Raw genomic sequence first — 24,680 nt, forward strand, 5'->3', positions numbered from 1 at the left:
TGTGGCTTTGTTTGGCTGCAGCGAGCTGAGTTTCTTTAACACATCATAAGTTTTAACTTTAACAAACTTGAAGTCATTCTTGCGTACCCCTTTGTTTTTGTAAAAGTCTTGGATGTGCTGTTCACCGCAGAGGCCTGAATGTGAGGGCAATTTGCTTACCAACGTGGAAGCGATGGTTGAGTAAAATCTGTCAAAGCAATTTGCCACATTCAGTTTGTCTGTGATGAGTGAGCTGTTTATTTTCAAGTTGAGGTTGGTGGTTATTGTTTTGAGACTGGTGTGGCCCAATTGTTTCAGCGTCTTCCAGAGTTTTTGCGGGTTATTTTTATTTTCCGCTATTTTTCCTGAAGTAACTGGATTTGGCCTTCCTGATCATATTAGTTTTTTGTATTCTTTAAGGAGCTGTTCAGTCCTGTTTTTAGTGAACTTAGCGTGTTTGTCATTTCTAAGTTTCATAGCTTCTATTATGTCTGCATTGATCCAGGGTTCTGTTCTGGATTTTACCCTGGAAGATTTCATGGGTGCTAGCTGGTCAGATACATGCAGAAAGTTGGATTTGAAGCATGCCCATGCTTTTTCAACCGATGAGCAATTTGGTAGATTTGACCAGTCCAGTCTCTCCAGGGCTGCTGTTAGAGCTTCGCTGGTGTACTTTTTCATCGACCTGAATCTTATTGTGTTGTGACAATCTGATACAGATTTCGGAATTTTACGTGTGCAGAAAATGATGAAGTGATCACTTATTCCGCACTCGATTAACTGCTTCTGGAGATCTTGGTCCGGTCTGATGTCAAAATCAAATCAATGACTGTTTGAGCAGCAGGGCACGGCACACCCGTGTGAATTGAGTGATCAGCTGTTTCAGGCTATGTAGCTTACAGTAATTACTGATGGATTTGTAGATAGGAGTAATGTAGTAGTTAACATAAATGACTTTCCTGCGGTTTGCATGGTATTATTTTCAACTCAATGCCCACTTGACTCACGCTAATGCCCATTTCCCACTGCACGATACCTACTGGACTTGACCTGGCCCTACTCTGCATGATGCTTTTCCACTCACATAAATGGATACAGTTTGTTGTAGCTTGTCAGTCTGGGTGCATTTGAGTATACACGTGCCAACGCAAGCTACCCTGTTGCTGCACAATTATACTCCACAGTCTGCACTTTGCTGCGCCGCTCTGTTTTCTTTCGCTGCCCTCTGTGTCTTCTTGGATAATCTTTATTGTGGTCAACAGCAGACCACGTTTGCTTCTTTGTTGTTGTTCACTACCATCTCACGTTGCAACTGATGCATCCAATATGAATTTTTTTTGTTTAACAATTTTCTGTGCTACTTTTTTAAAGAGGGAACTGACACTATAAATCAGTGGTCCCCAACCTTTTTGTAACTGCGGACCGGTCAACGCTTGAAAATGTGTCCCACGGACCGGGGGGGGGGGGGATATGGTATTTTTTTGGGTTTGTGCGAATGAGTGCGAATGAGTGTAAATGGGGGAGGGAGGTTTTTTGGGTTGGTGCACTAATTGTAAGTGTAGCTTGTGTTTTTTATGTTGATTTAATAAAAAAAATAAAAATATTTTTTTAATTTTAATTTTATTTATTTTTTATTTCTTGTGCGGCCCGGTACCAATCGATCCATGGACCGGTACCGGGCTGCGGCCTGGTGGTTGGGGACCACTGCTATACATGAATCAAAATGACTAATATTTTCTTTTACATATTTGACGTATATATTACATCCGTCTCTATCCATCTATCCATCCATCCATCTATCTATCGATCTATACTAATCCATACTAATCTATCAATTATTATTATTATTATTAGCCTTTATTTAACCAGGTAAAATCCCATTGAGATCAAAGATCTCTTTTCCAAGGGAGACCTGGCCAAGAGGGCAGCAGCAAGGTTACATTAAAAACAGTAAACAAATACATAAAACATCACATTTACGACATTAAAACTTGCTCACATAACACATGTGCATACAGACAAGGTAGACTGCAGTCCTTTCACAGAAGCTTTAAACTCATTCAACGTAACAAGGGTTTGAAGTTTAATATTCGATTGTAGGTTATTCCAAGCCTTCGCTGCTGAAAACCTAAATGCTTTCTTGCCCAGTTCAGTTCTTACTTTGGGGACGACAAATTGCAGAACATTCATTGAACGAAGATTGTGACTTCCTTGTTTCTTTGTTAAAAGACAAGACAGATAAGATGGAGTGATACCCAGAATGGTTTTGTAGATGAAAACATACCAATGATTGAGGCGTCGAGCACATAAAGATGTCCAGTTAACCATTGAGTATAATACGCAATGGTGAGTAAGGGGAGCGCAGTTGGTGATAAATCTCAGTGCACCGTGGTACACACTATCCAGCTTGTGGAGACAACCAGCAGTAGCATTCATGTACAACGCATCTCCATAGTCAATAACAGGTAAGAAGGTTGTTTCCACCAATTTCTGTTTCACAGTAAAAGAAAAGCAAGACTTGTTTCTATAATAAAATCCCAGTAAAAGTTTCAGTTTTTTTACAACATACTGAATGTGCTCCTTAAAACTCAAGTGGTCATCAATTAAAAATCCTAAATATTTAAAAGCACATACTAACATAATTTGTTGCCCATTTCTTGTTAAAATGTTCTCACACAGTGCTGATCTTACAGTTTTTGATGTGGTAAAGAACATACACTTTGTTTTCTCTGCATTTAAAACCAGTTGAAGATAGCAAAGTTGTTCTTGTACTCTGTCAAATGCATGTCAAAACTCCCCTCAAGAGCAGGGAAACCTGTGAAACAGACCTGTAGAGATGAAATAGCCTCTGTGTGTTTTCCTGACCTAGGGAATAACTATCCATCAAGGTAAGATTTGTTTATTTTATTAAAATCAATATTCCCTTATTAATTTACATTAAGATAATATCCCTAATTATACAAATACATTTAAGTTATTTTAAACACAAGCAATTATTTCAATAAGATCAAACAGTACATCAATTCTATTAAACCTTCTAATAATAATTACCAACATTTGCAATTTATTTTTAATTGTTCTTGATTTCTTTTAAAAACTGAAATTAAAACAAAATAAATAGGAGCGTACCCAGTCAGGCGTGGTGTGCCAAAGGACAAAAAAAAAATTCTCAATGCTGAGTGGGTGTGGCCTTCTCCTGTAAACTTAACCGAGTCCTCTTCCGTGTTTACTGTGGACACTTCCTCACACATACACCCACACACACACACCAACAGGTAAGCTGTAGAGTATTTGTTTAACAATAATAATAATGCTCACATTTCCCAAAAAAAGGTGTTCATGTAATATGTTTGCTCTTGTGTAATCTACAACAGCATTGTATTTTTAATATGTTTCTGTTTCCCTTTACTTAATTGTCGACTTCTTTTGCAGGAAAAAAAATCAATATTGAGAAGTTTCCTGTTGACGCCCAATCATGGTGAGACGCTGTGGGCTGCTCACTAACAACAGGGAGCCAGGTACGGATAAATCATATATCACTATTAAATAATAATCAATTCAAACAAAGTGATGATTTCAACATGTGGAAAGAATGTCAGAGACAAAGTCACTATAACTACAACTAGTCCTGACTCGTGGCAAAATTAAACCACACATGTCTTGAGATGTCAGTGTAAACAGGCTGAGCACAATTAGAAGAAAGCTAGACTTGATGTATCTTAAGGCAGTGGTCCCCAACCTTTTTGGTTGCAAATACGTTACAATTGTTACTTACTCTTCTCCACCGACTTCCGTATTCCAAGCTCTGTCATAGTGTCCAAAGGTCAGGACATCCTTTTAAAGGCGTTCACCTACCAACGCCTCACATTCCTACACAGCGCCACTCAAAGACAAGGAGTGTTCTAAAACAGTGGTCCCCAACCTTTTTGTAACTGCGGACCGGTCAACGCTTGAAAATGTGTCCCACAGACCGGGGGGAGGGGGGGATTTTTTTTTTGTCATAAAAAAATACAATCATGTGTGCTTACGGACTGTATCCCTGCAGACTGTATTAATCTATATTGATATATAATGTAGGAACCAGAAATATTAATAACAGAAATAAACAACCCTTTTGTGTGAATGAGTGTAAATGGGGGATGGAGGTTTTTTGGGTTTGTGCGAATGAGTGTAAATGGGGGAGGGAGGTTTTTTGGGTTGGTGCACTAATTGTAAGTGTATCTTGTGTTTTTATGTTGATTAAATAAAAAAAATATTTTAAAAAATCATTTTTTTACTTTATTTTTTAAATTTTTTGTGCGGCCCGGTACCAATCGATCCACGGACCGGTACCGGTATCTTAAGGGACTGTTCTTAGACAAGCTGTAGTTAGACCAGTCCTCAAAAAGCATACCTCAGACCCATCTATTCTGTACAACTTCCATCCAATCTTGTCTCTGCCTTGTCTGTCCAAAGTCGCAAAGTAACATGTCCTTCAGCCATATCTGTCCCTTCATGATATTGCTGAAATGTTTTAATTAGGCTTAATAAAAGTGCACAATGTCAATTACTTTTGGATCTTATAGCAGCCTTTGAAACCGTGAACCATGCAGTCCTCATCTCCCACCTGATACACTGAGTTGGCCTATACGGCTTTGTGCTAAAATATTTTACTTAATTCCGCTCCAATAGTAAATTCTCTGATAATTACTGATTTTTTTCAGATACAGTTGCTCTCCTTTTTTTCTGATGTACCCCAGGGTTCAATCCCTGGGCCTGTAATATTCTCACTCTATATGATTCCATTAGGTTTAATAATCTCCAGACACATTGTGTATCTTTGCACCTTTTATTACAACTTTTGTTTGTTTGTTTGTTTATTTGTGTGTGTGTGTGTGTGTGTGTGCGTGCGTGCGTGCGTGCGTGCGTGCGTGCGTGCGTGCGTGCGTGGTTTAGTTCCTTTAAAGGGCATTGAAGTAGCGCTGGAGGTGAAGGACCACGTGGCCACAGTAGTGTCCACTCTACACTATGATAACAAGGAGGACAAAGCCATAGAAGCTGTTTTTGTTTTCCCTCTGCCCGGAGATGCTGCTGTCTGCCATTTCAGCGCTAAGGTCGGACAGACTGAGATTGTGGCCGAGGTGAAGGAGAAACAGGAGGTGAGTCGCATGGGTGATGAAGATGGAAGGGCTGAAAAAGAGTCCACAACCAGGTTTTGTCCTCTACAGGCCCGCGAGGAGTACGACGACGCTTTGAGCTCAGGGCAACAGGCCTTCCTCCTGGAGGAGAGTGAGCAAAGCCCAGATATCTTCTCTCTCAGTGTGGGCAGTCTTCCTCCAGGAGAGAGCGCCTCCATCAGGCTGGAGTACATCATTGAGTTGGCTGTACAGGCGGATGACGCGCTGAGGTTTTGTTTGCCTGCGGTGCTCAACCCTCGCTACCAACCTCAGGGTAGGACACTTAGCAACACCTTTTTCATTCATGCTAATCTCATATATGTTCATGTTATTAGTGTATATACAGTATTTGCTAATGTCATGGCAATTCATGGTGTATTTTAGTAATGATAAAACCAAATATTAGGGCTGAAAAAATTTAGAAAAACCCTGATGTAGATATTTAAGATTTGGCAGAGTTCTTGTTGATTGTACGATGTTTCCAGGGAGTGAAGGTGGCGGTGTCCAGGTGACCTCTGTCCCCGCCTCTCAGGTGCCCTACAGTCTGTCTTTCTCTGCTCGGGTGTCCTCTCCTCGTCAGGTCTCCAAAATCGACTCCAACTGTTCCTTGGAGCCTCTGCAGTACCTCAACGCGGAGCAAAGCCAGGCTGTCGTACGTAAACGCTGACAACTGTTTGTTACGGTTGAGAAGTGCTATTTATGTATTTATTTATTCACTGGGTTTAGGTGAAACTGGCTGCAGGATACAAGTTTGACAGGGATGTTGAGCTGCTGATTTACTACCAGGACGCCCACCAGCCGGCTGCTGTGGTGGAGGCAGGTCAGGTGTCTGCCAAGCCTGGTGAGTTACTTCTAATTTCAAACTGATGTAAAACTATGCATTGAATGTGTTTGAATATTTTTATTGTGTTTCAGGCACACTGATGGGAGATGCGGTCGTGATGCTGAGTGTGTACCCGGAGTTCCCTCAGGCAGTGATGTCTTCACTGGCCTCAAGTGGAGAATTTGTGTTCTTACTAGATCGATCTGGAAGTATGGGTTGTCGTATCAACAACACCAAGAAGAGTGAGACTCGCATCAGCAGCGCCAGGGTAATCAGAGGATCAACACACCATTCATTTGTCCTTCTTCCCTACGGTGGCCTTCACTCTTTGACTTTCACTTCCACACAGGATACTCTTCTGCTGCTTCTGAAGAGCTTACCAATGGGCTGCTACTTCAACATCTACAGTTTTGGATCTAGCTTTGAACACATCTTCCCGTAAGAAAGTACCCTTTGTCCAACCATTACATTCCTGGTAAGTCACACTGCATGAGTACATGTACTTGTGTGTATATTGATGGCAGTACGAGTGTGGAATACAGTGAGAAGACCATGGAAGAGGCTCTGAAGAAAGTTAATGAGTTTCAAGCTAACCTGGGAGGAACAGAGATCCTTCAACCGCTCAAACACATTTACAACCAACCCTGCATTCCCAGTCAACCAAGACAAGTAATGTACACACACGCACACACACGCACACACACACACGCACACGCACGCACACACACATGCATACACTTTTAGAATACATCAAACAGGGTGAGCCAGTATCACATTCTTACTCAACTGAACAAACATCTTTTGTGACACTTCCCATACATAATTATTGCAACGACAGCATGTAGTTGTGTTCCTTTTAAGTAAAATGTATGTGTGTGTTTTAGGTTTTTGTGTTCACTGATGGCGAGGTTGGAAACACCAAAGAGGTTTTGAACCAGGTGAAGAAGAATTCTACTTTCCACAGGTAAATTCACATGCACACATACATTTAGATATATATAAGATTCATTTTGACTCATTCAGCAAATGGTTTAGATCAGGGGTCGGCAACCTTTACCACTCAAAGAGCCATTTTGGCAAGTTTCACAAATTAAAGAAAGTAATGGGAGCCACAAAAAATTTTTTAAAATGAAAAACACCGCATAAAAAGCTTAAATGCTTTGTGCTATGTTAACCAGGGGTCTCCGACACACGCACCGGCACGCACTTTAATGTGGAAATTTGATGTTAGTGCAGCCCGCGAGTTTTGAATGAATGGCGCTTGATAGCGTCATACTTGCCAACCCTCTCATTTTTCCCGGGAGACTCCCGAATATTAGAGCGTGATGACACTGCATTTGGCGCCCTCTACAGTCTGCCCTAAAAGTGTACCTGCTCGACTACATGTAGAATGCAGTTTCAGCTTGTTCACGTAAGTGACAGCAAGGCGTACTAGCTCAGCAGCCACACATCTTACACTGACGGTACCAATACCCAGAATCCCATGCAGCCCTAACTCTTCCGCTCAACCAACGCACGGAGAGGGGGGGGGTTGATGTGTGGGGGGATTTGGTGGTAGCGGGGGTGTATAATGTAGACCGGAAGAGTTAGGGCTGCATGGGATTCTGGGTAATGGTTGTGTTGTGTTTATGTTGTGTTACGGTGGGATGTTCTCCAGAAATGTGTTTTTCATTCTTTTTTGGTGTGGGTTCACAGTGTGGCGCATATTTGTAACGTAACAATGTTAAAGTTGTTTGATACGGCTACCGTCAGTGTAAGCTGTGTGGCTGATGAGTAAGTATGCTTTGCTGTCTCCTGTGCGTGCAAGTAATAACAACATGCAACATGTGGCTGGACTGGCACGCTGTATGTAAATGCTATAGAGGACAATTACTGCAGTGCAATTAGGGCACGCCCTTTATTTAGTAATTAGAGTGTAAATAGGATTATTTTTTCCCTGGGAGTTATCTAGGAGAGACACTGAGATCCATAAACCTCCTGGGAAAATCGGGGGGGTCGGCATGTATGTAGCTGAGCCGCATCAGAGTGGTCAAGGAGCCGCATGCGGCTCCGGAGCCGCGGGTTGCCGACCCCTGGTTTAGATGTATCACATTTTTAATCAAATTGATCATAATGATGGATTCATCCGTTTTAAGCATCCTTCTCAGAGGACCTTAGAGGTGAAGGTGCTGGATATGCATGCCCTAAGCTGGTATGCTTACTCATTGTCCGCGGTTGGCTGTACTACCTGTTAAATGAGGGTGAATAAACACAACGTCTATTCTGGTTCACAACTTTTAATTAAGTGACGCACAGAGGTAAAACCGGAAACACTCGATCCCCTCTTTCCGCCCACAAACACTGCGCATGCGTTAACCCAGTATATGGAGAAACATGTTAACAATCTCCCTATCTTTTATAAATAAAAAAAATTAAATAGCACATGTTTCCTGAGAACAAATACATGTCTTTTTAAACAACAGAAACAATTAAATCAACTTAGGTAAGAACTCATTTTCCTTCACTCAATGCTTTCAAAAGCATCAAGGGTGATGCCCCCTTTTTCGTAAGACAGTCAGCCAGTTGAGCCTTTGTTGCTGACCAAAGCACTTGTTGTATTTTTCTGTTGTGAATGATTTCTTTGATGCCACTTATATCCAACCGAAGCCTTTTCTATGTGAACTGTTTTGTTGATCAAAGAGCATCATAGAGGGAATGATTATCAGTCACACAAACTAACGCTGGAGCATCTAGACCAGCGGTGCCAGTAGTAAGCTCAGAATAAAGGGTGGCAAGAAACACAGCGTTGTCTATTCCATCCGACATGGCAAGAGACTCTCCAGCAAAGGTGCTTCGCACCACTCGTCGAATCCTCTTGGACTGCCAGTAAAGGGGGAGAATGTACCTCCTTTTCCCATTAGGGTGATCAACATGCCCTCTTGTGTACCTCCATCAGGAAGATTTCCAAATGAAGCATCGCTGAATACAGTTAGGTTTAAAGCATCATTTCCCAAATGTTGAAATTTCAAAGTCACTTTTTCAGCTTTCAGTTTACAAACCAACTTATTAGCATTGTGAATTTATTGCACAGTCGCATTCTTTAGACTACATGCCAGACTACAAGAATCAAACATTACATCAGGTCTTGTCTGTTTTGCAACCCAGAGTATCTGTCCTATTTTTGATCTGAGTTGTTCTTGTTCTGTTTCATTAAGAGGAGCATCTCTTTCTAGAGCACGGACTGGCTGTAAGTGAATGGGGTGCAGACTTTCAATGTATCTGTGCTGATGCAACTGTACAGAATCATTAACAGTTTCAATATCCATTCCCAAATAGCAAAAATTGTCATGTTCCTCACGTCCCACTTGGAACCCAGACTTCAGTTTAGGGATCACATTTTCTGAAAAGTTTGATGAGCCTGCCCACAGAAAATCATCTACATGACATGCGAGTACACCCGTCATTGTGTTTTCATCATCCAGCCAATAAAATACTGCTGGGTCTACCTGTGACACTTTACCACCTGTGCTCAGCATGATTTCCTTCACCTTGTTGTACCAATAGAGAGATGCATCAGCAAGGCCATATACACACTTCTTCAGTTTTCAAAGAACCCCCATACAGTCAGCGTCTGGGGGAGGATTGACATAAATGTCTCTCGACAACTCCATACCCTGTAAAAAAGCAGACTTGATGTCCATAGAATGGACTTTCCAATGATTTTTGACAAATTACACTGAGCAATAGCCTTAGAGATTCAGAAGCACATGTTGGTGAATCTTTTTGTAGATTTTTTTAAATTAAGTTCTTCAAAACCCCTTGCTGCAAGTCTGGCCTTGGGTACAATACCAGTGTCACTTTCTTTGAGACTACAGACCCACCTAGTGGAGATACACTTTTGGCCTGTATTTTCAGTCTCTTCAAAAACATTGTTTTTCCAGCTTTCTATCTCTGCCTGTTTGGCTGCATCAAATGATATGTCTTTTGTTATGAGTACATCAGCCTCCCTGACAGCCGACTCAGTGTTAAGATGTTGTACACATGACATGTCAACTGCCTCTTTTAGTCCAGTACTGCCATCAGGCTCAATATGCTGCACATTATACCAGTTTTTATAGGTTCCAGTGGCTTTACCTGCTCTACTGAGTACTTTAGCCTTACATGTTACACTTGTGTCTCTTTTCATGAAAGTTACAATCTGTCCTGTTTTTAGCTTCACATTTTAAGCAGGGACATGATTATCACAGGCACTGTGATTCATTTGAGGTGCATTTGTTTGAATGACACCTTCACTCATGTTTCCCTCGGCATCACTGTCATGTTCATTTTCACCGGCTGTGTTTTGTTCATTATCTGAGCTACATGATGCTCTGTGTAAAACATCTGTGTCACTATCATTGGTTATGTTCTCTTCATGTTTTTCACATCCTGTTTCATTGTGAACATTAATTTGTGTAATTTTCCTGTCATTAATCTGTGTGTGCACCTTATTAAGTCGTGAGTGATGAACTCTAACTAGAATACCTCCATGTCTTACAAACACAACGGTTCCATCTTGACCAATCACCACTCCTGGTCCCTTCCACTCTGCACTATCTCCTCGTTTATAGTAAACCTTTTCTCCTGTCTCATATTTTTCATCCGTGTCTCTAAGCTGTTTTCTTAATGCCCTTCTTATCCTCTGTGAACATTCAACTTCAGTGAAAGCCTTCCTTGAGGCATGCAAAGCTGATATGTGTTCTCCTACTCTTGTGCTCACTGTAGTGCCCTCTAGTGCAGGTTAGCTTATTTACCAATACATTGGGAAGGTTAGGATTTTGACCAAATACCAGTTGATGTGGACTATAACCATGTACACTGTGCATGCGGTTCTTAGCCATTAAGGCCCAGTCCAAGACTGCACCAGTCACAATCCTTTTCCCGTTTAACTTTCTGGACGATGTTTGTGAGCGTCTGATTATGACGTTCCAACCAGGGCCGGCCTGTGGCATAGGCCGTATAGGCAAATGCTAAGGGCGCCGTCCATCAGGGGGCGCCACGCCAGTGCCACAAATGTTGGAGAAAAAAAAATAAATAAATAAAAGTTGGTACTATTATTTCTAAATACAAAAAATAATCCCACGTTAATTAAAATGCAAAGTAAAGCCTATTTAATAGAAATATTTGTTACAACATTACACCCCCCCCCCCCCCTTCCCCCGCACGGTGCGCCCCCTCCCTTCCCGTATCATGACTCTTTATGGATGTCACCGCATCAAAAAATCAACACAAGATGTCAAAACGGCCAAAACTGTCAGGTGCCCAGGGAAAAAAAAAAAAAAAAAGAAGAGGAGGAGAAACGAGAAAAAGACAGAGGTAGCAGGGAGGTAACGTTAGCCTACATGAAAGTATTTGTCTGTTACAGAATGTGATAGTAACCTGGCTTTTTAGCATTAAGCTAATGTTACATGATTCGGCAATTGCTAATCAATTAATAGGTAGTTCTGTTTTAACGTCGGGTTAATATTGTGGAGGGGGCTAAATTGTTATGGAAAATAATAATGTAACGTTAGGTAATTACAGTACTCCCACCTTACATTCCTCAGGGACATTTGTATTAGATCTTTTAAGCAGGTGTTTTTTGTTTACATTGTTATTGCCTTCTGGTTAGCTAATGTTTGCCCTGCAGATAATAGTCACTTTTCCACCCCTTTATATATTAGGTATAGTTGTAAGCCTAGTTGTTAAAGTGCACATCATTAATGTTAATTAAGCAATATCACATGAGAGGGAATGCTGTTTTTTAATTTGAGCACTGCTGTGATTCGGTTAAAGATAATCATAACATAACATTCTCATATAATATGTTAATTTGCTTTCTTTAAGTTAAAAAAAAAAGGTCAAAGACAAAGCTATTCGGTTTCTTGTGAGTATATACACTTCACTGCCGATGTGGGGGGGCGCCACCTAAAATCTTGCCTAGGGCGCCAGATTGGTTAGGGCCAGGCCTGGTTCCAACAGTCCATTGCTCCATGGACTGTATCCTGCGGTTGTCTTGATCTCGATATTGAAGTTTTCTGCCATGTCCCTGAACTCTTCATTGTTAAATTCTCCTCCGTTGTCACCGAAGAGCCTTTTGGTAGGACCATGGACATGTATCCATGTGTGGATGAAAGAGTTGACAATTACAGAAGATTTCTTGGTTTTCACAATATTTCCAGCGCTGAAACGTGTGAAATGGTCCATTATGTGTAAATACCAAATGCCTGACTCCAGCTCATGCAGGTCCACCCCCACCGTTTCATTATATTCCGAAGCTAGAGGCAAACCCACAGCTGGCTTTGGCTTTGTCTTGCTATATCTTTGGCACGTGTCACATTCATCCACTATTTGTTGCAAAATAGTGAGACAGTCCCTGTCTTTGTTCCCTGAACTTTGAATTAGCTTATGCAGGCGATCTGCTGATGCATGGCCAAATTGTTTGTGAAGTTTGAGAAGGACCTTGTTCTTCTCGATTGTGGACATATTTTCTGTTATGATCAGGACTTCATCTTCAGCAAATAAATCTTGAATTTGACATTCCATGTCATCATTGTCTCTTATGTCAACACAGTAGTGTCCTGAGCTGGTAAACTGAAGAGGTATCTGCTGCTTAAACATCACTGCCCTGTCGTTTTCCATGTCTAATGTAGTTCCTGCCTTTTTTAATGATGTTTTACTCAGCAGGAGTGGAATATTGACTTTGACAACTTCTGTCTCAATGTTACACTTTGTCCATCCTATTTTAGCAGGTAGACACACTTTTCTGGTGGAATGAATCACATTTCCTTTTCCAAAACGAAACTGTTGTTGCTAGACCTTTCTGTACTTCTGAGCTTATTCACCTACTTTTCATTGAGATTATCTACATAACTTTCAAGCCACTTTTCTCCACACACTGTGCGAGTGCAGGCGGTGTCTATGATTGCTGAGCCTGCAGCTTCAGTCATAAAAATCTCAGCTTTAGACTGGGGATCATTTGTTAACAGCGTGATATTAACTTCATCAAAATTATCATTTTCAGTCACTTTAACTTGCTCGTGCTTCTTGTGCGGGCAGTCCTTCGCCCAGTTGCATGTACTTCGACACACAGCACATCGTGATCATTTACCGTACTTATCCAGTGGGTTTGTACCCGGTAACGGCGTCACCGATCTTTGTTGTCCACGTTGAAACGGTGTATTTCGTCTTCCTCTCCATTGTGGCTGTTCTGTGAGGAAAGCTGCGTCCTGGTTCAGTTGTATGTCGCTTGACGAGCCCGTTGTTTTACCCCCAAATATCCGTTTGAGAGCTGACTTAATTGACGAGAAGCTTAGCTCCTGGTTAGCCGTCAGTGCTAGCTGCCTGTCTTTCTCATCGAGGCAGGCTGTGTCAAGAAGTTTAAAGGCTAACACCGCATCAGTGAGTGTCATATTGTACCTTTTCATCCGGTTGTAGCGCTGTTCAAAGTCAATAATATAGTCCACCAGTGAAACAGAACTATTTTTGGTGATGCGGTCGAAGTACGTGTACGCTTTGTATGCGCGATCCTTTTCCTCTTTCAGGAAAACGTCATCCAGTTTTGCAAATAATGCCGTCATACCGTTGTCATTGTCCAACTCCTCCGCAGATATCTCCATTGCGATTTCTCTGGCTCTTCCTTCAAGTCCCAAAGCCACAACCAGTGCTAGATTTTTCTTTTCGAGTTCTGTAACCCGCGTCCAAATGTTAACTTCATTTTCCCAGCACTCGTATGGCTTGGACTCGTCAAACCTTGGCGGTATTTTATAGTTTGCAGCCATCCTCAACCATCCTCTGCTACCAATGTTAAATGAGGGTGAATAAAGACAACGTCTATTCTGGTTCACAACTTTTAATCAACTGACGCACAGAGGTAAAACCGGAAACACTCGATCCCCTCTTCCCGCCCACAAACACTGCGCATGCGTTAACCCAGTATATGGAGAAACATGTTACACTACCAAATTATCTAAAATGCTTTTGAAGACGGTTTATGGTAGAAAAATCCAATCCAACTGTTATTTAACTGCACGTACAAAAGTAATGCAGGAAAAAATAGAATGTTAAATGTCTTAGCAGCAGAGGTGGGACCAAGTCATTGTTTTGCAAGTCACAAGTAAGTCTCAAGTCTTTGCCCTCAAGTCCCGAGTCAAGTCCCGAGTCAAGACAGGGAAGTCCAGAGTCAAGTCCAAAGTCAAGACTGGAAAGTCTCAAGTCAAGTCCCAAGTCCCGCAATTTGAGTTTCGAGTCCTTTCAAGTCCTTTTAACCACAGACTAATATATTTACACAGATTGTGTATGCTTTTAAAACGCTGTATTTATTTATTAAAACAAGTGCATTTGAAATTGCAGGGAAAAAAATGGTGCTGACATTGCACTTCATAATAGCACTATTAACCAGTCATTTTAAACATTTAACTGATTCCTTTACAGAATAAACACATTTGAAAAAACAAGTGCAACTGTACTTATTTGCACGAAAGTGTTAACATTGTATTTCCATGGCATATTGTTTATTGTTTATTGAATGGATCCCCAATAGCTGACGCCAAGGCGACTGCTAATCTTCCTGGGGTCCATATAGGAGCATACAAAATTAAAATACAAAGAATACATGCATTACCAGACATTATACAATGGAAAAATACAACATAAGATAAAAAGCTAGTTAAAACCAGTATTAAAAATTCACGTCATGTGGGCAGCTGCAATAGGTGTATCTTCAAAGCTGTCTTGAATGACAATTTACTTTGTGAGAGATTAATGTGAGATAGCAACCCATTCCAGAATGATGTACAATCTATACATGACTGTATGTTTGAGGAGATTGGTCTTGGGAGCAGGAAGTGCCAAATAGCCATTGCTGGCATTCCTAGTGTCATGAATATGTGTGTTAGTTGATTTTAAAAACTGTTTGTAAAAGTAATCTGGTGATTGATCTAAAATGATAGTTCTAAAGAACATAAGGAGACTACAATGCATCTTTTGTTCAACAGACAACAAGGACAGGCGTGAATGCATAAATAAAATATTAGTGCGCAAAGAACATTTAAGTACCAGTCTAGCCGCTCTGTTCTGAACAAGTTGCAGTTTGTTCAGGTCAGACTTAGTCGTAGCGGACCATATTATAGGACAGTAATGAAGATGACAGAAAACCAAGGACTGTATGACTTGACCCATTGTTGACGATGTCAAGAAGGTGGAGCACTTCCGGACCATGGCTAAACCTCTTCCCATTTTCATTGAAATACCATCAATATGATCGGACCATGACAGTTCACTGTCTAATAGCACACCAAGCAGTTTTGCTTTTTTGACCTGCTTAATAGGTATGTCTGACATTGAAATATGAAGCTCTGGGTCATCAACAAGCATATGCCTGGATCCAAAAAGAATGCTTTTTGTTTTGTCAATATTCACAACAAGTTTACTATCATTTACCCAGCGTGACACTCTCTCTAAGTCCTGATTTAAGTTATTTTGTAGGTCATTTAAGGTAGAGGCAGTACTGTATAGAGTTGTGTCATCTGCATACATAACCATATTGGTGTTTGTTGTAACACAGGGAAGATCATTAGTAAAAATATTTAAAAAGGACCTAAGCAGCTTCCTTGAGGCACGCCGCAGTAATTGTAATTGCGTTCAGATAGGCTACCATTAAAACACACTCTCTGTGATCTTCCTGATAGACAGCTCAACATCCAAGAAAGTGACATACTATTAAAACCATATTTTCTCAGTTTGGAGATCATTATGTTGTGATCTATGACATCGAATGCCGCACTAAAGTCAATCAGGACAGTACCAACCATCTTCTTGACATCCATTTGTGACAGCCAGTCATCAGTCAGCTGAGCTAGAGCAGTAGATGTTGAGTGACCTTGCCTATAAGCATGCTGGGAACACGACATCAGTTTGTTGTAGGTAAAGTAATCTTGAATTTGTTTGAAAACAACTTTTTCCATCAATTTACTAAGAACAGGAAGTATGCTTATTGGTCTACTGTTTTTACCAGTAAAATCTTTATTTTTGACCTCAGGTAGAGGGATGACCTTGGCCTCCTTCCAAACCCCAGGACAGACTCCATATCTTAATGATTTATTAAATATATGACAAATCGGAGTTGATACATGGCATGCCGCAATTCTTAACAATTTGCCATCCAGCATGTCCGTCCCAGCAGGTTTATCAGATGGCAGTGATAACAACAATTTCTCAATACCAGAACTACTAACTGGTACAAAATCGAACCTGCAGTTTTTACCCTTCATTATATGATTTTCAATTAATGTGCATGAGTAGAAGCCATCAGAAGGCGTCATATTAACTCTCAGATTTTCCACCTTGTTTGTGAAGTAATTATTAAAATATGTGGCAATTTCTATTGGCTTAGTCAGGTAAGCTCCATCAACTTCTATATACAAATTTGTTTTACATGATGCTGATCTTCCCATTATTTGATTAAAAATGTTCCACAATTGTTTTCCATCATGTCTAAAGTCATAGATCTTTGTCTGATAATATACCTTTTTATTACCTCTGTTTATTTTAGTTACACGATTTCTTAATTTACGATAGATCATGTCATCAGAAAGTAGACCAGAAGAGTCCGCCAACTTTTTAGCCTGGTTACGTTGCTTCATAAGTGCTTTGAGCTCATTCCCTAACCAGGGGGCGCCATTTGCCTTGACAGTTGTTTTCCTGACAGGAGCATGCTTATCTGCAATCTGCAAAAATAACTTCATGAATGTGCTCAAAGCAGCTTCGGGATCCTCCTCAAGACACACAGTTTCCCAGTTAACATGTTTCACATCATCTATAAATTTTACTTCATTAAAATATTTATAAGACCTTTTATGTATAGTCACACTAGGAGCTGTGGAGAGCTTGGTCTTCCTCCTTATTGCAATTAAGTTGTGGTCCGTAAAGCCAAGAGCTATTGATACTGTTTTAGTGCATTTATCAGGAACATTAGTGAATAGGTGGTCAATGCATTTGGATGACTTTAGCCCATTTCTATTTATAGTTGATCTGGTTGGTAGTGTAATGGTCTGTGTGAGGTTACAGGCATTAATTACAGCAATAAGTTTCTTTTTCAGCGGGCACATAGCGGACCAATCAATGTTTGTGTCCCCAGTAAAATATATCTCTCTGTTCTCATCACTAGATTTATCCAACATCTTGCATATTAAATCCAGGTATTTTATATCGGCACTAGGTGGTCTATAGCAGCACCCAACCAGTATGGGTTTGGTCTGTGGCAGGTGAACCTGGATCCACAGGGCCTCAATATCAGCCAACACTAAATCATGTCTTACTTTCACAGGAATGTGACTCTGCACACACACAGCTACACCTCCACCATATCTTGTTCTATCCTTCCTAAAAATTGTGTATCCATCTACAGCTAATTCAACATCCTCAAAAGAGGAGTCAAGATGGGTTTCAGATATTGCCATAATGTGTATATCATTAGACTTCATTTTCATACATAAATCAGGGATTTTATTTCTTAAGCTACAGATCTTCAAGCGAGCTATCAGTAGGCCTTTGCCGGGTAGTTTAAGGTTGTATGAAACCATGATGAAGAGAGAGAGCGATTGATGACTTATATTGCTTTTTACAATTGACCCTGAAACACAGTAGTGTAGGCCTGCTTTGAGGCATAAAAAGCCGTACAGGTAGACATATATAACAACACCCAACTAGTACATAGGCATGATATCTGCAACTGCAGCAAAAAACTAAAGAATAAAAAAAACTAAAGAATAAAAAAGGGAAACAATGAGTGACAGTCATTATGTGTGTGTGAAAAGTGTCCATGAGTAGACACAGACACATATGGCATTGTAACTAGTTCCACAGCAGTTTCTATCCTGTTCTTACCTTATCTCATTGATCTCATCTCATACTGTATGTGTGTTTATGTGTGCGTTCACATGAAAAACATAATACATGAACATAACAATGAACAGAGTTGTACTTTTTAGATGTCAGGTCCCTATGCAATATGTACGCATTTTCTTAATATAGTCAAATAAAGGTCAGTTAAAATGTATACTGTTTGTCTTTTTGTAGGTGGCTAAAATATGCGGTGCTGCTGACCGCCGTCTAACGTTACGTTACTGTGTGTGATACATTCACTAACGTAACGTTATGTGTAGGTATCTAATGCAACCCTGCTTAAAAAAATCACTTGACAAAAAGTATGACCCTCCTACAGGGGTTTGGTTTACAAACTTTCAGCTCCACCTAAAACAAAATTCACCAGCCGCCACTGATTATGATGCATTCTCATTTTAGGCAAAGTATAAGACAATACTTTCTTAACAGTATAATTGTAACCAGGAATAAGTCTTCAAGTAACAATATTCAAATTACATTGTTGGGTAAAACATCATTTGGTTTTATTCTGAATCCAGTGAAACAGATTGGTGGTTTTAGCTCATATAAAGACTTTCACGTGTTTGTATATGTTAATGTTTAAGTATTTGGCAGACGGCAGACGCTTTTATCCAAAGCGACATACATAAAAAATACATATAAAACAATCACTGTAAACATTATCATTTAAGGGAAGAATGTAATGCAAAATATTAATACAAAGTGTCAAGACAGAATAAACTCTCTGCTGCTGCAGCAACAGAGATACAGTCTATAGGTCCCTAAGATATATAGATATCTAATATATTCATACATTGTTTATGTAGGATATACGCATGTATATATAACCTAATCATATTTTTTCTTCAATTTAAGAATAGCTGACTGTTTTTTCCCCCCTTCCCTGGGATTATATTCCCAGTTTTGATCTCGGACGTCTGGTCACTTATAACATATAAGAATATTCTATTACTGTTAAGCAAACTATGAATAATAAAACACGCCAAAACATGTGTCCTTTATCATAGCTACACGTATGACAAAAAAGCGCGTGAAAATCAGTGGTATTCAATGAGGTAAAATGAATTAAATGCGCTGACAGTTCATTGCTCCTGCCAAATGAATTGCACTGAGTGGAGCGGATCACCACTCCAAGATGGCGGCCCCGCGTCTCGTCAGCGCCAGTAGGCAGTAGCACTCCATGCTGCGTCTACTTATAAGATGTCTATGGTTATAACGTTAGCAGTGAGTCGACAGCCTCACTGATTTAACTACACAGCAAATAAAAGTCACGTTACTTAGCCAATAAACGTTATCTTACATTCAAAACTTACCGGCGTGGCGAAGTTGGTAGAGTGGCCGGGTCAGCAATTGGAGGGTTGCTGGTTACTGGGGTTCAATCCCCACCTTCTACCATCCTAGTCACGTCCATTGTGTCCTTGGGCAAGACACTTCACCCTTGCTCCTGATGGCTGCTGGTTAGCGCCTTGCATGGCAGCTCCCACCATCAGTGTGTGAATGTGTGTGTGAATGGGTGAATGTGGAAATACTGTCAAAGCGCTTTGAGTACCTTGAAGGTAGAAAAGCGCTATACAAGTATAACCCATTCATCATTTATTTATTACCCTTCTTTGTGCATCTTCAAATGTCGAACGAAGTTGGAAGTTGTTGCGTCTCCGTCTGTAATCTTCAAATCGCATGTTTTGCATACTGCAATTCGTTTTTTGTTGACCGAGTCGTAGTTTTTATACCCGAACGAAACCAATTTTGGCATAATTTTTTCTCACTGGCGCGTTGTTTGACAACTCTTCTTCGTTGGTTGTCCTGCAATTTGATTGGTTGAATGCCGTGGGATGAAAACAATGTAGATCTAATTTGATTGGCTGTTGTACTGAGAGCACACACGCTGACAGACACACACTTGTGCACAATGAAAGATACGGAGCGCTCCTGAATAACTTTTTAATCTTTGGGTTTTGGGGAAAGTAGCAAGTCTTGTCAAGTCAAAAGGCTCAAGTCCAAGTGAAGTCACAAGTCATTGATGTTGAAGTCTAAGTCGAGTTGTAAGTCTTTACATTTTGTCAAGTCGAGTCTAAAGTCATCAAATTCATGACTCGAGTCTGACTCGAGTTCACACCTCTGCTTAGCAGCAACATATTAAATTGAATGCCTGTATAAATGCCTACATAATAAAAAAAACTGTTGCTCTAACTTTGGTGCAGAAGTGTGCAACTTTCTGATCAACAGTTCAGCCTTCTATAATAGATATATGCATTATGTGTAATACGTCTATATGTGTATGTATATATGTGTATACTGTATATATAATCAACGTGGCTGTCTTGCAGGTGTTTCTCTTTTGGGATCGGCGAAGGTGCCAGCACTGCTCTCATCGATGGATTGGCTAAGGAGGGAGGAGGTCACGCTCAGTTCATCACAGGAGCCGACAGAATGCAAGCAAAAGTTGGCGAAACATCAAGACTTTCAATATAAAGATAAATCCCAAATAGATAATTGACACTTGTCCTACACCAGGTGATGCAATCGCTGCAATTTGCTTTGCAACCAGCAGTGGAGGACATTTTGGTCAAGTGGGATCTGCCAAAGGGAGTGTCTGTCACTGTCTTGTCTCCACCTCTCACATCAATTTTCCAGGGTCAAAGGTCCCTCATTTATGTTCAGCTCACTGGACAGGTTGGTCACATGTCTTGTCTTTAAGCACATACAAGAACGATATGTCATTTGGTTTCTAACCCCGCTGTATTTCCTCAGAGTTCCGAGGCAACAGATGGCTGTGTAAGTGTCGAGTACAGCCTAGCAGGTCATCCGTACCAGAACCAGCTCCGCTTCGCTCTACAACCCACAGAGGAAACTGGGTAATGCAGGTTTCATTCATGCTTTTGACACACTACTCACTTCAATTATTGGCAATTGTTGCTAGGTAGAATTTGTGAGACATAATAATTTGTTTAATCATATAAAAATAGCATGGCCAGTCACTCTCACTGTTTCTTTGGCAACTTGGGGAAGAAAACTTCACTGCCCCACACAGCAGACAAATAAGGAGTATTTATTGACATATGAACTTACTGCTTTGTATTGAATTTAAGAGTTTGTGATAGAAATGGGAAGTTTTTGCTGTCAGCAGATTAACCATCCATAGACTGTGTGCTCGGACTCTGATTCGCTGCTTGGAGACAAAGGAGACCGAACGCGGCGGTCAGCAGGATGAGACAGTGAAGGTCCAGGTGGTGGACGTCAGCGTCCAATCAGGAGTGAGCAGCTCCTTCACCGCCTTTGTTGCAATCAACAAAGCAAGCAAAGAAGCCGTTCAAGGACCTCTGCTGCGCAGAAATATTCCAGCACCTTCCATTTACGGCAAGCGTGAGTTAAAAAAAACTACCATGTTAGCACAGCATTACATTAATAATATGTTAGAATAAAGATAATAAACATATTTTTGTCACTTTGTGGTTACATGGCAAATGCTGTACCTTAGTACACGCCCAAAACAACAATTTGTTGTTATCACAAAGGTGTCAGTTAGTAAATGTCACTACATTTTACAATCACCTTTTTCCAAAGTGATTGAAATATTTTGCACTGTATTTCTCATACAATATTTTTTTCATTCCCAAAGCTTGTCGTTCGATGGTAGAAGCAAAACGGAAGTAGCATTACTACTGTACCTGTCTTATTTCAGAAAAAGATGGACGACAAACAAATGTGTTTAACAACTATTTTTCCTACTAAAGAGTTTACCACTTTTGTGATGCAACCTTTTATTGCACAACATGGTATTTACAACATGGTATTTACTCATGAAAAGTAGTCTTACATAAGTATGTTTTGTTGGCTAATTCGGAAGTAGTTGTTTTTTTATATAATTTGTTGGTTTTTATTCCTTTACATTTGGAATGAGTTTTTGCTGAAATTCATCTGTAATAAACGCAGACAAAATTATTTTGTTTTTAACATTGCCTTTTACTCTTACTTTTGCAAAAGGTATTTCCATACAAAATGTATTTGTATTAATAATCAGTGAAAAGGTAACCATGAGCATCATTTTTAAAACTAATTAATTTTACATAAAAAAATCATTTTGTCCTAACATATATTTTCACACTGTTCTTTGCCATCTGTTTCTATGCCACAATATTTGCTGTCCAGGGGCCTTTCTGTTGAGTTTTTTTTTTTACACTTGAAAATAGTTTTTCTATCAGTTTGATTTGCTCTTTAATCGTGATAATATTGTAATATTCAAAAGACCAGTGTTTCTCAGAGTAAAAAACTCTAGAAGCTTATGGACTTCCTCGCTAGCAGTTGCAGTGGAACTCCACTGAAAGTCAAGCAAGAATAATCAAATTATTTTGCGATTTTCTATTCTATTTAAGGAAGGTTCAAACTTAACATAACTATTGATTGTGAGAGAATTATTGTATATTACTGCACCATTAAACGGATAACTATAACATTACTTTTGCTTTTTCTGGCTCACATGTTTTTTTCAACACCAGAGTCTACCGTGCAGCAACTCAAGGCCTGTGTGTCTTCCAGCAAACTTGCTACAATTAATAATTGATTTTGCTCTTTATTCTTTTGCAGGAAGATATAGATGTTCACCTATGATGACGATGCAAAGCCTGACGCCTTCTGCTGCTTCTTGTCAGTTGACAGCCTCTTTGATTTCTTTAAGTTATTTGTTTTATCTTAGCTCCTCCTGACAAAATACTGACTTTAGTGAAGCAACCTTTTGTTGCGCAACATGGTATTTACTCATGAAAAGAACTTCTACTTAAGTACCTATTAAATATTTCAACACCTTCCATGAAAAACTTGAGTGAGTTCAAAATTTACCAAGTTAGCGCATCATTACGAAAAATAAAAAATTGCTAGAATAAAGTCAATAAACACATTTTTATTACTTAAGGTTACATGGCAAATAGTGTACCTTCAACACTTTTATTTATTTTATTTTTCTCTCAAAGGTGTCGGTAAATCAATGTCACTGCATCTCACAATCACTTGTTTACAAATTGATTGAAATATTTTGCTCTTTAATTCTCATATAATAATCTCTTTTTTTTTCTCAAAGATTGTGATTCCATGCGGAAGAGAATGGTAAATGCAGGCCGTAAGTAGCATTAGTACTGTACTCCTCTTATTAGAGGAAGAGATAGATATCCAACAAATGTGTTGAACAACTATTTTTCCTACTAAATAGTTTACCTTTAAAACGCCAGAGTTTACCGTGCAGCAACTCAAGGCCTGTGTGTTTTCCAGCAAACTTGCATACAATTATTAATTGCTTTTGCTCTTTATTCCTTTGCAGAAAAAAATTTTGAAGGAGAAAATTTCGATTTACTTAAAATGGGGATGCGAAGCTCTAAGAAATCTTCACCAAGCACGAGGAATTCTGCGGATTCTTGTCAGTTGACAGCCTTTTTGATTATTTTAATTGCATCCATCCATTTTTTATTAATGTACGTGTTTGAATTTAGCTCATCCTTACCTGACAAAAACACAATGTATTATTGTGCTGTATATTTCTATGGTTGCGTGCATACAATGTTCTGAGCAAAATATTTTATATGTATGCTGTGTTCTGTAAAGTTGTTGAACATGAGTACACTATACTCCACACTGGTTTAATATAAGATGCTTGATCTTCAGTGAACTATTAAGTTGAATACTTGACAAGACCTCCTTTCCCCTGCAGGTGTTGAAAAAACTTTAGCCAGCTCGTCGCCTACAGACCCTTTGCTGCAGTTGGTTTCCCTCCAGAAGGCGTCGGGCAGCTGGGAGCTCAAACCCACTCTGGCTGCTGTGCTAGGAAAGACCAGCAAGGAGGTGGAGAAGCTGAAGCCTGCATCAGTGAGTCCTTGTTGGAAATGATAAATGTTCCAGGACACTTTTTCCCACGCTTGTTTGTTATTTTCTTTCTTTTGATTGGATGAGCTCAGGCGAATGAGAACGTGTGGGCCACCATTCTGGGTCTGGTCTGGCTTCATGGCTTCAAGTCAGATGCTGAGGTCGAATGGAAGCTTCTGGCTAGGAAGGCTGCGTCATGGCTCCTTTCTCTGAATGGTAAACTAACTCACACAATTGTGTGATGTTAATATTTTTATCCCATGGAATGAGAATTTTGTGTGTGTTTTTTTTTCTTTCAAAGCACCTTCTGTGACCGACTGTGTTGTGGCTGCAAACACTCTGTTGGGCTGCAACGTACAAAAAGATACGCTGGGCCTGTGAGGTGTCCAATACAAAGAAACTTTGTCAACATTGCACTATTTTCATCCAATCTGCTTTTCTTGTCGGCATTCCTCTTCGATAAGTTGCTCATGGGTCAATGTCATGTTTTCTTACACAAATCAACTAAAAGTGGCAAACCTGAAACCTATAGAACAATAAACAACATTGTAGGGAGTGCATACAGCTACACAAAGGCCATACACACAACTGATTGTGTTGTCTTGAGGGATTTTATGCTAAAACTTTGATTCTAAATCCAGTCCCTTTATTATTCTAATATTTCATTCTCAAATAATTACTAAACATCACAATAAAGATTTCAAGTGGAATATTTCATTTTTTGTGAGTTGAGATGTGTGTTTTTCAGCAGTGTAGTTTGGCAATAACCGCTTTAGTCTCAAATGAGTGCCGAGTTAAAAAACATAGGTATTAACATCTGCGGCTGTGGTTAACCTGCTGATGTGTTTTTTATTGGCTTGTATAACATTCATGTGGGGTTAATTTTAAAAAAAAATACGAGCATAGTTTTGTCTATAATGCACTCATCTGTTTTGTATTTATACTGCAGTTTGCATCCTACTGTTATCACA

The 24,680-nt window shown here is 39.9% G+C and overlaps 1 protein-coding gene across 19 annotated transcripts in view; it reads left to right on the forward strand.

Annotated features, from left to right (window-relative positions):
* The window catches only part of LOC133658238 (von Willebrand factor A domain-containing protein 5A-like), a 58,372-nt gene extending 33,953 nt beyond the window's left edge, over positions 1 to 24,419 (forward strand). For 16 of the 19 annotated variants that reach the window (XM_062060040.1, XM_062060038.1, XM_062060049.1 and 13 more), the window contains 19 exons: positions 3,412 to 3,497; positions 4,915 to 5,117; positions 5,187 to 5,409; positions 5,621 to 5,787; positions 5,862 to 5,976; positions 6,051 to 6,226; positions 6,308 to 6,396; positions 6,483 to 6,627; positions 6,843 to 6,922; positions 20,187 to 20,301; positions 20,374 to 20,532; positions 20,611 to 20,714; positions 20,984 to 21,222; positions 22,444 to 22,503; positions 22,934 to 22,972; positions 23,171 to 23,266; positions 23,558 to 23,712; positions 23,802 to 23,925; positions 24,011 to 24,419. In XM_062060040.1, coding sequence (XP_061916024.1) covers positions 3,455 to 3,497; positions 4,915 to 5,117; positions 5,187 to 5,409; positions 5,621 to 5,787; positions 5,862 to 5,976; positions 6,051 to 6,226; positions 6,308 to 6,396; positions 6,483 to 6,627; positions 6,843 to 6,922; positions 20,187 to 20,301; positions 20,374 to 20,532; positions 20,611 to 20,714; positions 20,984 to 21,222; positions 22,444 to 22,503; positions 22,934 to 22,972; positions 23,171 to 23,266; positions 23,558 to 23,712; positions 23,802 to 23,925; positions 24,011 to 24,090 — 2,412 coding nt within the window. In that variant the 5' untranslated portion in view covers positions 3,412 to 3,454 and the 3' untranslated portion in view covers positions 24,091 to 24,419. Of the gene's footprint in view, positions 1 to 3,215; positions 3,255 to 3,411; positions 3,498 to 4,914; positions 5,118 to 5,186; positions 5,410 to 5,620; positions 5,788 to 5,861; positions 5,977 to 6,050; positions 6,227 to 6,307; positions 6,397 to 6,482; positions 6,628 to 6,842; positions 6,923 to 20,186; positions 20,302 to 20,373; positions 20,533 to 20,610; positions 20,715 to 20,983; positions 21,223 to 22,443; positions 22,504 to 22,933; positions 22,973 to 23,170; positions 23,267 to 23,557; positions 23,713 to 23,801; positions 23,926 to 24,010 lie in introns of those variants that run through there. The other 3 variants (XM_062060055.1, XM_062060057.1, XM_062060056.1) reach the window with 3 other exon arrangements.
* The last annotated feature ends 261 nt before the right edge of the window (positions 24,420 to 24,680 follow it).

The sequence above is a fragment of the Entelurus aequoreus genome, linkage group LG10 (assembly GCF_033978785.1).
Source record: "Entelurus aequoreus isolate RoL-2023_Sb linkage group LG10, RoL_Eaeq_v1.1, whole genome shotgun sequence".
In the NCBI taxonomy this organism is placed as follows: Eukaryota; Metazoa; Chordata; class Actinopteri; order Syngnathiformes; family Syngnathidae; genus Entelurus; species Entelurus aequoreus.